Genomic DNA, 17,343 nt, shown 5'->3' with positions numbered 1-17,343 from the left:
AGTAGAGTTGGAGTTTCCCCATGTTGGCCAGGCTGGTCTCGAACTCCTGACCTCAAGTGATCCACCTGCCTTAGCCTCCCAAAGTGCTGGGATTACAGGTGTGAGCCACCACACCTGGCCCAGTACTGCAGAGTTTAGAAAGCTGCCAGCCCATTTCCTGAACTCCCTTGCAGCTTGGGATCTAAATGCAAAATAAGTCCACTAATTAGATGCACTTGTGCAGGGCATGGAACATGGTGGCAAAGCAGATGCCATCTTCCTTTTGTTCCTAACTCTTGCCATAAGCAAAATGAAGTCAAAGATGCCGAGAGGCATGTGCCACTGATATGGCAAAAGATGCCCTCGTTGTTCTAGTACCCATCATCTTCCCATGTGGGATCCCAGCAATGGTGGGGTAATTCAGAGCTCAGTCATTCCAGAGGCAATCCCCTAAACCTCCTTTCCTCATTTCCTAGACACCACTGATAGGTTGGTCTAAAGCATTCTGGGAGTCTTTTCCAGGACCCAGCCTGTGTTCCTCCAGCCTTTCAGTGAATCTCTAAGCATCAAATGCTCTCAGTGTAATTCCTTTCTGCTTAAGATGCTGAGAGAGGATTCTGTTTCCTGTACTGAAGCATGGCTGACACAGAGTATCATATCAGAGATGGCCACAGGCAATGGACCTTCAAAGATAGGAATCTGGGATTCGTGTTCTCATCTGGATGATGTGAAAGTGGTGATAAACCGGTGGCAACGGGGCACTTGTAGCACGTGGCACACAGTGACAACATAGTTCTTAGATGATCCCCTCTGATAGCAGAAAGCAGTGCTTCCTGAGAGCAGAACTTTGACCCTCCACTGGCTGTGGGGATAGCCTCTTCAAATGAGTGAGAACTGCAAGGGCTATGGGGTGGGCTGGCACTTCCCACTTTTGAAAAATGGCAGGCTCAAAGTCTAAGCCCTAACTCAAGGATGGCCAGAGGATGTGGGGGCTTCTTCAACAGCTGTCAAAGAGTCTCTTTTCTCTTGTTGCCAAAACTCAAATGCAGAACTGCTTCTGCTGGTGGCTGAAAGACAGTTGAACCCGGTGTTAGGTGCTCCATCAAGCCATAAAGCAGCGGTGCTGTGCGGAAGTGGACCCTGATCACCAAGTGGAGGTGACGCAGACTAGATCAAGAAGCGTCAAGCGTCAAGAAGATTGACTAAGGCATCAGTAAGTTGCTCGAGCAGGCAACTCACACCCCAGCTCACCTGCTTCTGCCGCGTTTCTGTCCCTCCTTAGCACACACCTATGACTTCCTGGGAAATTCCCCATCCCAGCTAACAGAAGAAGAAAAGATCCTATTCTGGCTTTCAGACGGTTGCAGAGAGTATGGTGACATGACCAAGAGGTGGCTGCTGTGTGACAGACTCACTTGGGCCATGAAGAGCAGTGGTGAAGGGAAAGCCAGGGGACAGTGTGATTTGGTGACTACCCGGAAGAAGCAATGGCAAGAGGTTCTAGAGCAATTTATGGGCAGTGGTTAGCAGTTAAATCTGACAATCAAGGGACTTGAAGGAAGGGGACTGGAGGATGGGTGACAGGAAGTCCAGAGATGAATCTGAATGGATCGCTCAGAACCAGCCCAGAGGGTGAGAACAGTGGTGACCCCCATGCATGTTTACCAAAAGGTGAAAATCCGGTGGATACACTGACCAGCTCTGTAAAGTCAACCATCCGCTTCCTCCAGCCACCCCAGGTATGCTCAGGCAGCTCCTGAACAAAGTGGCAAAGAAGCATCAACTAGCAGCAGACGCTCCACCTCATTCAAACAAACCTGGCTGCCACCTCTGCTCATGGCCTGATCTGCTAAGAGCAGAGACCCAGTGATTCATATCAGACCTTGAGGGATGCAGCCAGACCCCTGGTGGAAACCTAATGACGTCAAACCCCTCTGATATGGTGGTGTTCAGCAATCTGTGCCCACTGTAATAGACACCTGCTTCACAGGTAGATTTTGCACCTGGCCCATCATCCTCCTCTACCCTCCATGGACGCATGGAATGCCTTGCTCATCTTTGCCAAAACCCATGAAGATCCATCCAAAGTTCCATCCAAATAACTGATTTTATAGCAGAGATGTGAGAAGATGGGCTAACCCCCATGGAACTCACTGTGTGGCCATGTACCCCATCACCCAAAGCATCTCTAACTTATGAAACAATAGAATATTCTATGGAAGACCCAGTTTGGGCAGCAGCTAGATGTCACTTTATGATGTTGGGATGTTGTCTTACAGGATGTGATGTGTGCTCTGAACTAGCAACTGATACTTAGTGCTGTTTCTCTGGCAATAAGACACCTGTGCCCTCACTGCAAACATTCTACTTTCCGTCCCAACAGTTTTGGTCTCTGCAAGCTATACAGTGAATCCCATGGGTGTTAGTCCACTCTCTCATTTCTTTTGCTATAAAATTAGTTCTTTGGATAGAAGTGATCTGCATGGTCATCTGCATGGGTTATGGCATAGGTTTGGCAGTCTCAGGACCCATGGGATAATGGTGCTTCTTAGAAGACACAACAGTGGGCTGGACATGGTGGCTCACGCCTGTAATCTCAGTACTTTGGGAGGCCGAGGTATGTGGATCACCTGAGTTCAGGAGTTTGAGACCAGTGTGGCCAACATGGAACTTCATCTCTACTAAAAATATGAAAATTAGCCAGGTATAGTGGTGGGCTCCTGTAATTCCAGCTACTTGGGAGCCTGACGCAAGAGAATCACTTGAATTTGGGAGGCCAAGGTTGCAGTGAGCCGAGATCGCACCACTGCACTCCAGCCTGGGCAACAAGAGTGAGAGTCTGTCTCAGAAAAGAAGGACTAGGAGGAGGGAGAGGAGGGGGAGGAGGAGGAGGAGGAGGAGAAGGAGGAACAACAATGCAACAGTGGCCCCGTGGAGCTGAAAACTGAAATGGTTGCCTCGGACATACAAGGCTTCTCATGACAATGAACCAAGAAGCAATAAGGAGGTTCTGTGTTGGATGGGGTGGTTGGTTTTGATTGTCCAAGGGGGAAATAGAGCTATTACATAATGGGACAGGGAAGAAGTCACCTGTCTCTCAGGCAGCCTATTGGTTGTCATGTCCAGGGGTCAACATGAACACAAGAACACAGCAGCCCCATCTAGTGAGGAACTTCAAGGGCTCAGACTTCTCAGGAATATGGTTCAGTCACTCTGCCAGGTACATAACCATAATCAGCTGAGGTGCTGGTGGGAGACAGAGGAACAGGGAGTGAAGAGTGGAAAGAAGCTTTAAACACCAACGACGGCCTTGTGGTAGATAATTTTCTTCGCAGCTCTGCTAGGTATACATATTCATCAGTTTCCCTTTTCTTTGCTCTTTATTTCTATACTACTTTGATGGTGCTGGACTACATAAGTAGAACTTGAGATAAGGGGATATCAAGGTGAGGTTGTCACAGAATAGAAGACGAAGGGTCAGTGATAATGTGATTGGGGGAAGAAGGTGAAAGGGGCTCTGATTGTAGGAGGAGAGCTCTATTTATACATGAGTGCGTGTTGCTGTAGCTGGTGTTTATAATGAAGGTTTTATAATGATGCTATGATTTTTTTTTTTTTGAGACAAAGTCTGGCTCTGTCACCCAGGCTGGAGTGCAGTGTGCGATCTTGGCTCACTGCAGCCTCCGCCTCCCAGGTTCCAGCAATTCTCCTGCCTCAGCCTCCCAAGTAGCTGGGATTACAGGCATGCGCCACCACGCCTGGCTAATTTTTGTATTTTAGGTAGAGATGGGGTTTCACCATGTTGGCCAGGCTGGTCTCGAACTCTGACCTCAGGTGATCTGCCTGCTTCATCCACCCAAAGTGCTGGGATTACAGGTGTGAGCCACCACACCCAGTGATGTTTATGAAGGTAGAATGGTGCATATAGATGTTAAATAGCAATAGGACTGAATCTTGAGGAGACTGAATTAGATCAGTCAACTTCCATCCTCCATTCTGCCCACCTTTGGTGGAAATTCATGTTCTGCAGAACCTGGAAAGGCAAAAATTACATCCACGGATGTCCCTGAACTCAATAATCACAGCGGCTTCCAGCAGAGGTAGTAGCTTTCCGCACGTGCTGGGAGCCATTCCTGCAGACCCAGCTTCCAATTCAATCTCTGGCTTCCCAAAGATTTGGAAGACCTCCAATGCCCTGTATTAAATCACTTTCTAATTAAGGTACCCTGAGTGGTTTCTGTTTCCTGCACTAAATTCCTGCATTAATAGGTTATTGGATAAGACAACAACAAGAGTACACAAGGCACAATGCCTGGCACTTACCACATCCTCTCTCAATGCAGTTAAAAACGTGAATCACAACTACTTCTGGATTAATTGACTTGACTGAACATCTCCATGCTATTCACCTTTAGTTAGTAGCAGGGCAATCAAGTGCCGTTTTTAAGGAATAACCTCCCTCTTCCATGTGCATATTTTGACTTGGGGTCTAAAGAACTTTTTCAAGGAAACATCAGACCCCGACAGCCTACCTTTTTCCCACTGGTTGTGTACACCTGCTTCACAGGAAAGCACAGGAGATCCGAGGCTTTGCTGAGAAAGGCAGCCAGGCTTCTCATATTCCGGTGACTGAGGACCACTGTCTGCTGGAGGCGAGGGTCTGTGTTCTTAACCAACAGTATCCTCCGGGGAGTTTTAAGACTCTTCCGGGAGGAGGATGTTCCTGGGACTTCACGCTGGCCTTCAATATCCCGCAAACGTGGAGCAGCAGGGCCTCTCCCCTGTGGCCAGCCTGGCCCACTGGGTGTCTTGGGGGGCTTATCAGAGCATAGGTAGCACCCACCATCTTCCAGCTGCTCCAGGGCACTGAGGCTGTGCAGACCCCGGGGTGTGGTGACAGAGCGCACCCCAAAGGAGAGAGGCATGCGCTGAGAGAGCTCGTCCATGAGGGCGCTGAAGGTCTTAAAGGCGCGCTGGTGAACGGCCAGGCGGACCCCAGCAAACTGTGGATCCCCTCGCTTGAGGAAGGTAATCTTCTTGGCTGGAGTGACCTTGGTGACCGAGGGGGTGCGAGCCATAGAGGGCAGGAGGCACTCACGGTGGCTCGGGGCCTGGGCATCCCTTGGGGTGCTGTTCATGATGTAGGGGCTCTGGTAGCTGTAACAGGTCAGAGAAAGAGGGGTCAGAGAGCAGGTTGGGAGACTGACATTTTTCTGTCTCTCCCCTTCTTTGTAGCGGTGCTTCCTGCCCACCCCAAATGTGTTCCACTCCACTATGGAAAGGCAGGTGAATCTATTTGGATGGAATAGAAGGAAGGACAGAAGTTGGGCATGGGACAGATCTGTGTTCAAATCCCAGCCTTGTGGACTGCTTGAGTTCAGGAGTTCAAGGCCAGCTTGGGCAACATGGCAAAACTCCATCTCTACTAAAAATACAAAAATTAGCCAGGTGGTGTGCACCTGTGGTCCCAGCTACTCGGGAGGCTGAGGTGGGAGGATGGTTGGAGCCTGGCAAGTTAAGGCTGCAGTAAGCTATGATCATGCCACTGAATTCTAGGCTGGGCAATACAGCAAGACCCCATCTCAAAAAAAAAATTCCAGCCCCATCACCTACTCCTGTGTGACCCAGAAGGTTAAGGATGTGATCTGGATTTTGGTGGCCCCCATCTGTAAAATGCAGCTGTAGCCACTCTGCATAGCAGTTATAATCATCAGATGAGTCTAGACATAAAAACACCTGGCACTGAGCAAGTATCTATCTACCTACCTACCTACCTACCTACCTACCTACCTACCTACCTACCTACCTATATATTTTTTTGAGACAGAGTCTTGTTCTGTCACCCAGGCTGGAGTACAGTGGTGCAATCTTAGCTTACTGCAACCTCCATCTCCCAGGTTCAAGTGATTTTTGTGCCTCAGCCTCCCGAGTAGCTGGGATCACAGGTGTACGCCACCACAGCTAAGTTTTGTATTTTTTTGTAGAGACAGGGTTTTGCTGCGTTTGCCAGGCTGTTCTTGAACTCCTGACCTCAGGTGATCTACCCACCTCGGCCTCCCAAAGTGCTGGAATTACAAGTGCGAGTCACCATGCCAGGCAATAAATCTTTACTTCTTTCCTTCCTGCTGTTTCTGTTGCCCACTTCTACCAACCTTGAACTTTTTTGAATTGTATTTTAGCAGTTTGTCTCTAAGGAGGTGAGTCAGTAAGAGAAGACCATGAAACACAGAGGTACCAAGGCTGGACAGAGACTCGGGAGGCTAGGGTAGCACACGCCACTCGTGAGGTCTCCCTGTGCGGCCTCTGGAAGTTCTTGCCCCTTTGAACTCCTCCTCTCCAGATGTTGTGTGAAAGGGCTAGAGTGGAAGGCACGGATCCCAAGCCACACAGGGACAGGGGTGCAGACAGGGAGACTTGGAGCTCTGTATCCTTAACCCCAATGGGGTGACACTGTTTGAAGCTGTGTGTCTTCTGCATTATATATTGAGGTTTGCTTTCATGTAACTACGATGCTGCCTCTTACATTTACCCGAAGTCTGTGCAAGGTGCATGATAAATCCTACAGGTGAATATCTTGGCCACTGCTGCCAGCATGGGAGAGGGGGCTCAGAGCTGCTGTGGGAGGTCAAGGCCATTCTCCCATAGTCCGTTCCTGCTCCCACTGACTGCCAGAGGAGAGCCACAGCCTCACATGGGATTGCACAGGCCTTCTGTGCTCTTCCTAGCCCAGGAGGCCGCACCTGCTCTGGGCACCTCACCCCCCGCTTCTTGCCCACATGAGAATTCCCCATTCCTACCAGGCTGCCTGGCTGCAAGGGTTTCCTTCACGGTGGCCCCTGCCCTGCGGCCCCTGCCTCGCTTTCCTTCTTCGAAGATTTTTACTCAGCCCCTACAAGCCCAAGGAACTCCCCCTCTTCATTACATCTTCTCCAGCAATTCCCATATCTGGGCCTGCACCCTTTCTGGCCAACTCCACCAGGGCCCGGGAGGCAGAACCTCTGCTCCCCAGGGCTCCAGCCCCTCATTCCGCACAGAGTCGGGCCAAGAAATGCACACAGACAAGGAAAGCTGATGCTTCCTAGAGCCAGGACTGTTGGAAGCTGGCCCCGAGCACTTACCAGGGGCAAGGAGTCATCCCAGCTTACAGGTGGCTCAGCCCAGGACCCCCGTTGGTGTGCAAGGCCATGGGCAGCAGTGGTCCTCCCTGCCGCGACCACTGTGCCCATTTCCAGGGTAACTGGGGCCCCCATCTCCTTTTCTCACCCTCCTCTCCATCTAGCCCTATTTGTCCTAAGAGGAAAAAACTCTTCTCTCTTTTTCAGAATCGTGGTGCAGAAAGACCTGATAATCTGCCCTCATCTCTGACACAAGCTTTATAATTAGCTGGGCTACCTCCTCCCACCTAACTTTAATCCCTGGAAGCTGCTGTTCCCAGCCCTTGGCTAACCTCCCTGCCAGGCTGGAGCACTTCCCCCAGACGCTGCTGTGGGACAGCCCTTCTTCCAGCATCTTTCATTTGCACCTGGCACTGTGAGCATCCATCTGGCACACACTGAGGGAGCGAAAGAAATGAAGCCCGCCTTGTCCCCAGTGTCACTGTGTCTCTCAGCACCATGTCCCCAGGATTACTGTACCATGCATCTTCATTTCCCCTAGAATCACTGTATCCCAGCAACACCATGTCCCCAGCTTCACCATGTCCCTAGTGTGATCATGTCCCTCAGCACCATGAAGTCTTCGGCATCACTGTATTACCAGCATTACAATGTCCCAGCATCACATGTCCTAAGTGTCACCATGTCTTTAGCATTACAATGTCCCAAGCATCGCAATGTGCCAGGTGCCTAGCACCACAATTACATCCCCAGCACTGCCATGTTCTCACCCTCACAATGTCACCAGCACTGCCATGGCCCAGCATTACTGTGTGCCCAGCACCACCATGTCTTCAGTGTCACCATGTCCCCCAGCACTGCCATGTCCCCAAAATGACCATGTTCTTCAGCATTACCATATCCCCAGCACTTCCATGTCCCCACTACTTCCATGAACCCAGCATTACCATGTCCCCAGCACTTCCATGTCCTCAGCACCTCCATGTCCCCAAATACCTCCATGAACCCAGCATCACCATGTCCCCAAAATGACCATGTCCTCCAACATTACTATATCCCAGCACCTCCATGTCCCAAATACCTCCATGAACCCAGCACTACCATGTCCCCAAAATGACCATGTCCTCCAACATTACTATATCTCAGCACCTCCATGTCCCAAATACTTCCATGAACCCAGCACTACCATGTCCCCAGCACCATCATATCTCTAGCACCAGCATGTCCCCAGCATCACCATGCTCCCAGAGTCACATGCCTTCAGAGTCACCATGTCCCCAGAACCACTGTGAAGCCAGGACCACTGTGTCCCCAGCATAACCATGTCCCCAGTACCTCCATGTCCCCAGAATCATCATGTTCCCAGCATTTCCATGTCCTCTGCACCTCCATGTCCCCAGCACCTTCATGTTCCCAGAATCATCATGTCCCAAGCACCTCCATGTCCCCAGAATCATGTCCCCAGCATCTCCATGTCCCTAGCACCTTCATGTCCCCAGAATCATGTCCCCAGCACCTCCATGTCCCCTGAACCATCATGTCCCCAGCACCTCCATGTCACCAGAATCATGTCCCCAGCCACCTCCATGTCCCCTGAACCATCATGTCCCCAGCAACTCCATGTCACCAGAATCATGTCCCCAGCACTTCCATGTCCCCAGAATCATGTCCTAAGCACCTCCATGTCCCCAGAATCATGTTCCCAACACCTCCATGTACCCTGCATCCCCATATCCCCAGCACCTCCACGTCCCCAGCACCTCCATGTCCCCAGAATCATCATGTTTCCAGGACCTCCATGTCCCCAGCATTACCATGTCCTTAGAGTCACCATGTTCCCAGCATCACTGTGCTCCTAGCACAGCACATGTCCCCAGCATTGCTATGATTCATTGTCACCCTGTTCCCCAGCATCACCATGCCACCAAAATGACCATGTGCTCCAGCAGCACCATGTCGCAGAACCAGTCACCCCCCAGTACTTCCATGTCCCCTGCACCTCCATGTCCCCAGAATCATGTCCCCTGCACCTCCATGTCCCCAGAATCATGTCCCCAGCACCTCCATGTCTCCAGAATCACTATGTCCCAGAACTACTGTGTCCCCAGCACCTCACGTCTGCATCATTACCATATCCTCAGCACCTCCATGTCCCCAGAATCATCATGTTCCCAGCACCTCCACATTCCCAGCATCACCATGTCCCAGAACCAGCACCTCCATGTCCCCTGCATCACTGTCTTCAGCACTGTCTTGTCCCCAGTATGCCCTTACCTTGCAGCCAAGGGGAAGGGAGAGGCAAACGTGGGGTTTTCTTCTCGGAAGAGGCATCGCCTTCCAGCCCTCACCCTCAGAAAAGCCCATCATATTCTCCGCACATTCTGTCACTCATCACTCACTCTCTCATGTATCCAACAAAGATTTCTGAGCATCTATTAAATCAGGCTCTGCGTGGCATTCTGGGATGAAAACATTAGTGGGACACAGTACCGAGCTTCAGAAACTTCACATCCCAGTGTGACAGACATGCTCCTACACACAGCAATAAATTTTCTGATGTGTATATGTGTACATACACACACACTCGCACATACACCACAATATACACTGGATGTGACTGAATGCAGAGTAAAAGGAATGGCAGTGTGGGTCAAGGAAGGCTTCCTGGAGGAGGAGGTGATGTAGAGATTCCTCAGCTGAAGCCTAAACACAACTTAGGGATTAGTCTCTGTGGCTCTAGGAAGAAGCTGGGACCATGGCAAATAGATATGGCCCTGGCACCTTCTCTGGCAAGCTGGGTGGGGTCAGAAGTCTGGGAGGAGAAGGTCAGAGGCTTCCTGCAAGCTAGAATTGGCTGCCGTAGAGTCAGGGAAGAGCTGGGCCATTCTGGGTGCCAGACACCTGCCTTCCCTGCATCAGGGCATTCAAAATCTGGCCTGGAAAACTGGGCTTTTCAGTTCCATGAGCTGGCACTTTTCTCCTTAGCTGAGCGGGTGTAAATTGGGGTTTCTGTCTTGTAGAGCAGGAAGAGCCCAGCTGAGATGTGGGCTCCAGAGTGACAACAGCGAGCACCTCGCCTTCAGGGACCCTGAAGCTGGGTTTCTGAGTTAGGGAGAAGCCTGGGTGGGGGGGCAGGAGCCAAGACTACAGTCAGACCCCCACCTTTGTCTTGCGGATAGCAGGAGACAACCGCTGCATTCCTATATTCCAGACCTGACGGAGAGTAAACTATCAGCGGATATGCAAAGTTGCATATCAGTCACTTTTCCCCTTATTGGTTTCTTCCTTTCAAAATCATGGGGCAGGAGCAGAAGACCTGACCTCATAACAAGACAGGCTGGGTGGGTGCCAGGCTGGGCCTGGGGAGAGGGAGCCCTGCCTGCATCCAGCAACTCTCCACCATCTCAGGAACCAGGCTGGCCACAGGGTCACAGAAGCTCCCAGGAGGGAGAAGGCTCTTCCTCTAGTGCCACTTACCCAGGGGATGAGGCCAGGAGCCTGGGCCTTCAAGATACAGGTGTGAAGATAAGCTGGGAGGAAGGACAGAGGGAAGAGGGGAAAGAGCTGGAAGGTGGGTATGGGGTATAGTTTCCACTCTCCACTCCATGCCTAGTTGGGGGTCAAGTGGGGAGCCCTGGGAGGTGAGAGGGGAAGCATCCAGATACAGTGAGATGCTCCATAGGTGGAGGGCTTCTGCCCAGCCAAGCCCGCCTCCCACACAGGGCAGGGCCTCATCAAGTGCAGGCAGGAGGCTCCAACATTTCACTTCTGAACCATCCAGGTGCCCGGAGAGGACCACATGGGAGCAGAGGGCCTGGCAGGGAGCGGGAAGCTGTGGTGGGTGGTCTTGGTGAGCACAGAGACCTAGGAACCCACCGCTGGGGCTGATTAGTTCCCAGCAAACCCCAGGGCCCACTTACACAGGTCAGAGCCAGGGAGGCTGAGTCAGTGTGGGGAAGTGGGGAGGTGCAGGTGGCATTGTGGGGTGGAAAAGGAGGAGGCGGTACCGGGGATTTTGGGAGGAAGCAGGGAAAGAAAGCAGAGGCCTTCCAGCTGTGTGTGGGAGGGGACAGAGGGAGCAAGGAATAACAGATTACGGGGCAAAAGGAAAAAAAATAGAAGTCACCGGAAATGCTCAAGGAGTGGACAGGCCCTGTGGAGGAATGGGCAGGTCGGACCTGCAGGGAGGAAACAGTTTTGTTGGCAGCCGTGGGAGCATGAGTGGGCTAGGCTGGGTAAGGGGCTGGCAGTGGGCACAGGCGGCAGGGGTGGTGGCTTCAGGAAGAGTGAACAGGGGGAGGACTGGGGGAGGCTGGGCTTTGCAGGAGAGAATGCAAGTGGCAGGAATCCAAGCTAGGCCCCAGAGGGCCAAGCAGGGAGGGGGACAGTGCTGCCGGGAGATCTTGAAGGGCTGATCAATATCACAAGCAGATTGCTGAAAGAAGCTGAGCATGATGGGAAGCACACATGTCCCCAAAGAAAAACGCTTGGGGAATGCAGCCCCCAGAGAGAACAGGCACACAGCAGGGAGCTGGATCCTTTTCAGGCTCCAATGTGACTCTTATAAATAAGGAGGGACCACAGTGAGATGCCACTTCACACCATTAGAACGGCTACTGTAAAAACCAGAAAACTAGTGTTGGCATGGATGGGGAGAAGTTGGAGCGTTGCTGGTGGGAAGGTCGAATGACGTGGCTGCTGTAGAAAACAGTATGATGGGTCCTCAAAAATGGAACCATGGAATGGCCACATGATCCAGAAATCCCACTTGTGGGTGTCTCCCCAAAAGAATTGAAAGCAGGGCTCAAAGGGGTATTTGCACACTCACATTCATTGCAGCTTTATTCAGTCATCAAAAGGTGGAAACAGCCCAAACATTCATCTGGGGATGAATGGATTTGCAAAATGCCATATAGAAAAACAAAGGAAAATTACTCAGCCTTGAAAAGGTAGGAAAATCTGGCCCATGCTGCAATGTGGATGAACCTTGAAGACATTACACAAAGAAAAATGAGCCAGTTGCAAAAGACAAATGCTGTATAATTCCACTTCTATGAGTTCTCTAAAGTAGTCCAATTCATAGAGACAGAAAGTAGAATGGGGGATGCCAGTGGCTGGGAGGAGGTGGGAGTGGGGCGTTCATGTTTCAAGGATACAGAGTTTTGCCCTGGGGACTTCTGGGGCTGGGTGGTGGTGATGGTTACATATCCATGGCACAGACCTGTACACTTACAGTTAAGATGCTCAGTTCTATGTTATGTGTATTTTATCACAATACAAAATATAAAATAAAATGATAAAAAAATTTAAAAGGAGGAGGGATGAATTACCCTTTAAGAAGGTAATTTGGTAGAAGATATCCTCCCTAAGTCATTCCTAAACTAGTGAGAGTTTAGGGAAACATCACACCGTTCCACACATCAGAACAGGTGCTCTCTGGCACTCCAGGTTCTGGGCAGTAAACTCAGATAGAGAGGAACAGAATGAGTAGGGAAAGAGGGCTTCACACAAGGGTAGTTAGTACTTCTGATGAACAGGCACAAAGCAATCCAGCAGCAAATGAGGACCACCTACTGTGTGTCAGCCCTTGACTTAGACACAGACTGAGGCCCAGCCTGGGGAGGCAGACTCATGCCTCCCGCAACTTATAATCCAGGAAAGCAGACAGACTGCACCGAGGGCCTCACTCTTTGTGCATGAGCAACCCGGCTGCTTCTGGAGGGCTCCAGGTTCCTAAGCCCATCTTGGCTCTGCCATTAACAAGCTGATAGCTTTGAGTGAACTACCCGAGTTCTCTGTGCTTCCACTGTCCGAACCATAAACAGATGCTAAACCACAGAATCGCTAGGTTACACTAGGAGTTTGTAGAAAAAGTTAGCACAGGAGGGTGTGCTGTAAATGACTACCCTCAATCTGAGAGACCTCTGGAGAAGCTACCAAAGACAGTCATTCTTAAAGTTTTCTAGGTAGTGCCCCCCTCCTTTTCAAAATGATGGTGAAAACCATGAACACCACCAATGCCCCTCCTGAAATACAAGCACATCCTGTAAACACGAAATATTGCACAGAATTGTGAAGGCATGGGCTTCTGCAGCTCATCACAGATGCACCCCCACCCCCAGCCCCAGAGATCCAGGAAGCCAGGCTAAGAACCTGTGACCTAATCCTTGGTGATGAGAAGAAAACAAGGAGACGAGAAACAACAGAGAGTGGCAGTGCAGCTCAGGGCTGGCTGTGGAGCCTGATGGTGTGACTTTGAAAGAAGAAAAGACATCACATTCCCGAATATAGACTCTTGTCCAACCTGCAGTCACTGAGAAAGGTTTTCCCAATGATAGTTCCCATTATGTCTGGTCACAAAAGGACACATCCATGATAACTCAGGAAAAGAGACTTCGGACTGAGAAAACCCTGATACTGACACCGAAAGTAGAATACTTGGAAACGGTCAAAAAACAAAACAAAAACAAGTACTAGAGCATCTTCCTGTCCACCCCCAAAAACACACACTTGCTAATAGTCTCTAGGCCACTTATCAACAAGGGAAGTAGGTTAATGAGATGGCCTGGATTTGTGGAGCTTACAACACCAAGTGGGATGCGCAGTCTCTTCTGAGCTCCCTTGAAGGCAGGAAGTGGGTCTGGTGCATCTCTGGCCCTGTGGTTGGCACATCACAAACACTGGTCAAATGTTTGAAGAATGCATAATGCCTGGGGAGCCGAGCAGGGAAAAGAATGGAGTGAGAAGTACGGTAAGCAGAGAACAGGATGATAATGAAGCAGAGGACAGGTAGAAAGAACTCTCTTGCCTGATCACGGAGCAAGTGCATGGAAGAAACGTATCAACAGTCAAGGAACAAGCAAATGCAACAGCTGAGGGGGCTGGAGGCAGCTGCCGAGGGTCTGGGAAGTACACAGACAGGACGCATACCCTGCCTGGGGCTGCCCGTGACCCTGAGGAAATGAGACATCGACTAAGGGGGCCCTTGGAGCCAACAAACAGTTGCAGATGGATGGAGCAAAGAACATCAAGATGAAAAGTAAACGGGAAGGAATAGAGAGAAGCTGGAGAGGAGGAAGGGACTAGATTTCTTTGGGGTGGCCCTGGCAGAACTGAGAGTTAGGATTGGCCAGGCTTTCCTCGGCCTCTGAGGCAGATCTCAGCTCAACTTAGCCAACAACTTTAAACCACAAACATGGCCCCAAGGTGGCTTGGGCTGCTTTGCAACCAATGCAATCAGAAATTGCATTTTATTGTCAGCAACAGAGACCCTCCCCATGAGATGACTGAAACCAGGTAGAGGTTTATTTTCCTCTCACATAGAAGGAGTCTAGAGATGGCCACTCCCACGCTGGCATGAGGGCTCCATGGTGCCACCCATGTCCCTGGCTTCTCCCATCTCTCTGCCCTGCTGTCCTTACCACTTATTCCCTTCTCATGATGCCTCACAGTCACAGGAAGACTGCTGTGGGCCCTGCAGTTTGACTGAGCTCCCATTCTGCCTGGCATTAGTGGTCTGTCCCCAAGTCTCTGTGCTCACTGAGACCCCTTACCTCCTGCTCCCGCATGGCCCTGCCCACACCACACAGGCATCAAGGTGGCTCAGGAAGTCAGAGGTCAGAGTCTCCTCCAATCTGTTTTGCTTTTAACATACCTTGCTGAGGTTGGTGGGGGTTTCTGTTAGAGCTCAGTCCCGGGGCTTAGCTGGGCAAAAGCCCTCTGCCCTTGGTGTATCTCTTTCCATACCTGGATGGTCCTCCCTTGACCCCCAGCTGGCAGTACAGTGGAGTAGGGACCAGACCCCATCTTGTGGTCTTCCATCCCTGCACCTTTCTTCTCTCTGCCACCCCATCCACACCCAGACAGGAGGATGGGGGAGAGGCAAAGGCACAGACTGAGTTGGCTGCGTACAAGGTTGGCCTGACCACTCCACTTAACAACTCCTGCCTCCACCCTACTGCAGAGCTGAGTTCCCCGACGGTCCCTACATGTGCAGAAGACAGCCGGGAGGAAGGGACAGCAGGGATGTCACTCTCAGCTAGCTTGGGCCTTCAGGTGGAGAAAAGAGAAAGGGGCATAAAGTTTGAGAGCTATCAAGGACAGATTGAAAGAAAATGTCAAGGCCAATTCTGGAGAGTGGAAGCAATTCATTTTCACTTTGTTTCCCAGCAGAAGAACTCCCAGCCTATAGGAGAGCAGGGTTCAGAGAAGGGAGCTTTGCACCTCTGGACAGGCAGATTCCAGCCTGGGCTCTGCTTCCCTAGACAACCAGGGCCAAATTGCCCTCTACTGCTGGGATCTAGGTTCCCATCAGTAAAATGACCTCTAAATTCACCTCTTGCACAAAGAAGTGAATTCTTTCATTTTTAAAAAGCTGTCCAGGTGATTCTCAATGAGTATGGAAACCCACTGAGCTAAAACACTGGACATGATTGAATGACAACTGCGTGCCAATTCATGTGATGTAAAGTCCACAACAGAGGTTCACAGGAGACCGGGCATTGCAGCGGGAGAATCTGATGAGACTTCCCAGCTGGGCTTGTGGGTACTGGGAGGTGTGGACCAGCAAAGTGGGGCTAAGGGTAGCCCCTTTGCAAGTGGTCTTGCTCAAATGGAGTGAATGCCTGCCTCTCGGGGGAATGGCTTTGCCAGGTTTGTGGGGAGGAGGTTTGTTTATGGCTGCCGCAGTTGGGAGTCATGGTCAACTTCAGAGCAGGGCATGATGTTGTGAAAGTGGTAATCACCCAAGATCAACCAGCAGCATATTCTGAAGGGCCCAGAAGAGAACGCTGTCATGGCAACACCTGCAAACACACGCACACACACATGCACACATATGCGCACGTACACACGTGCACTTACACACACGCACACATGCACACACACATACACACACATGTGCTGGGTAGGGAGCACTTCTTTACATAATGATATGTGAAGCTCTTTTCCGTCTACAGCGGGATTGTACATATGCATAAACATTATCTCAACTATTCCTACAATTACCTAGAGAGACGGCCAGGAAACCCCCCTCAACAAAGGAGACATCTGATGCTTGGCAAAGTTCCACGGTTTGACCCTGTCCCCCCTCCTCCACTTCTGAGATGACCACAGCAAGGCTGGAGCCACCTCTCAGACCGCAAGCGCTGGGCTCTCTCTGCCAGGGCCGCCTGAGCCTGTGGACAAGGGCTGATTGGAGGCCGGAGGGAAGCAGCCCACCCCCGAGCAGACGAAGACCAAGGGCAATGAGTCCTGGGGGGCTCTGCACGGCGGGGAAGACACTGCCAGGCAAGGTCTGGACTCAAAAACAGGAAGGGGGAAGCCAGGATGGGGCGGATTTGGAGTCAGGCCATGGATGCAAGTCAATCACTCCCAGACCTGCTTTCTCTGACACTCGCGGTGGCCCCAGAAACAGAGCAGCTCATTTCCTTGAGAATGTTTTTATCATTTGGTCATCGTGCTTCACACGGTGGGCGGGGGTAGAGGGGGAGCCTGCGAGGGCCACCAGAGGACAGGTCCTGTCGAGGAAGCAAAGAGCACAAAGATGGGGCAACCCTGGCCCCGAGGATGCTTCCAATGAAGGCAGGGTGGTGACTTCACAGTCCTGCCCTGGTTCCAACAAACAAGAAGCTACCAGGGGCGCAAATGTCCAACTATGGGAAATCCCCATTTTCCCTGCTTAGATTTAGCTACATCTGGGCAATACTCTGTGATCCTAGAGTTTGGTTGGCTACATCTAGAACGTTCTAGAACATTCTTCCTCAGCCTTTTCTCCTCTGGAAAATGGAGGTGGCATGTCTGAGATGGTGGTTATAAAGCACCTTTCACATATTGTCATTTAACTCATTGGTAACAAACAGCTCTTGGCTCTACAATCCGATTTATTGATGTATGCAGATATCACCACTTAAAATCCAGGGGAGGGACCCCCCATCTCATCCTTTTTCCTTTCCTGCTACACACCTGCAGCCCCTTGTCTCTGCTCCTCTCATTCTCCTGCCGACTCACCGCCTGTAGAATCCCTGTGTGTGTACATGCCTTATTTCTCCTGCTGAACGGAGGGTGAGGATGAAGCCACTGACTTCGGCTTCCCAGTGCACAGCACCTTGTAGGTGCTCGGGAACTGTTTGTTGAGTGACTGAATAAGTAAACCAATCAACATTCATTAGACATGGGCCCCCTGATTCCCAGTGTGAGGTTGACCTTATGTAGAGTGGACGAGGTCAAGATGAGGAGTTGGAAGTCTTTG

General features: G+C 51.0%; 1 protein-coding gene across 3 annotated transcripts in view; it reads right to left on the bottom strand.

The window, feature by feature from the left end:
* RP1L1 (RP1 like 1) overlaps window positions 1-17,343 on the bottom strand; it is a 76,974-nt gene that overhangs the window by 13,141 nt on the left and 46,490 nt on the right. For all 3 annotated transcript variants that reach the window (XM_054243683.2, XM_054243681.2, XM_054243682.2), the window contains one exon: window positions 4,512-5,136. In XM_054243683.2, the coding sequence (XP_054099658.2) occupies window positions 4,512-5,117 (606 nt within the window). In that variant the 5' untranslated portion in view covers window positions 5,118-5,136. The remainder of the gene's footprint in view (window positions 1-4,511; window positions 5,137-17,343) is intronic.

The sequence above is a fragment of the Callithrix jacchus genome, chromosome 13 (genome assembly GCF_049354715.1).
Source record: "Callithrix jacchus isolate 240 chromosome 13, calJac240_pri, whole genome shotgun sequence".
NCBI lineage: Eukaryota > Metazoa > Chordata > Mammalia > Primates > Cebidae > Callithrix > Callithrix jacchus.
Note: the sequence above shows the minus strand (reverse complement) of the source record. Positions and strands in the feature narration are given on the sequence as shown.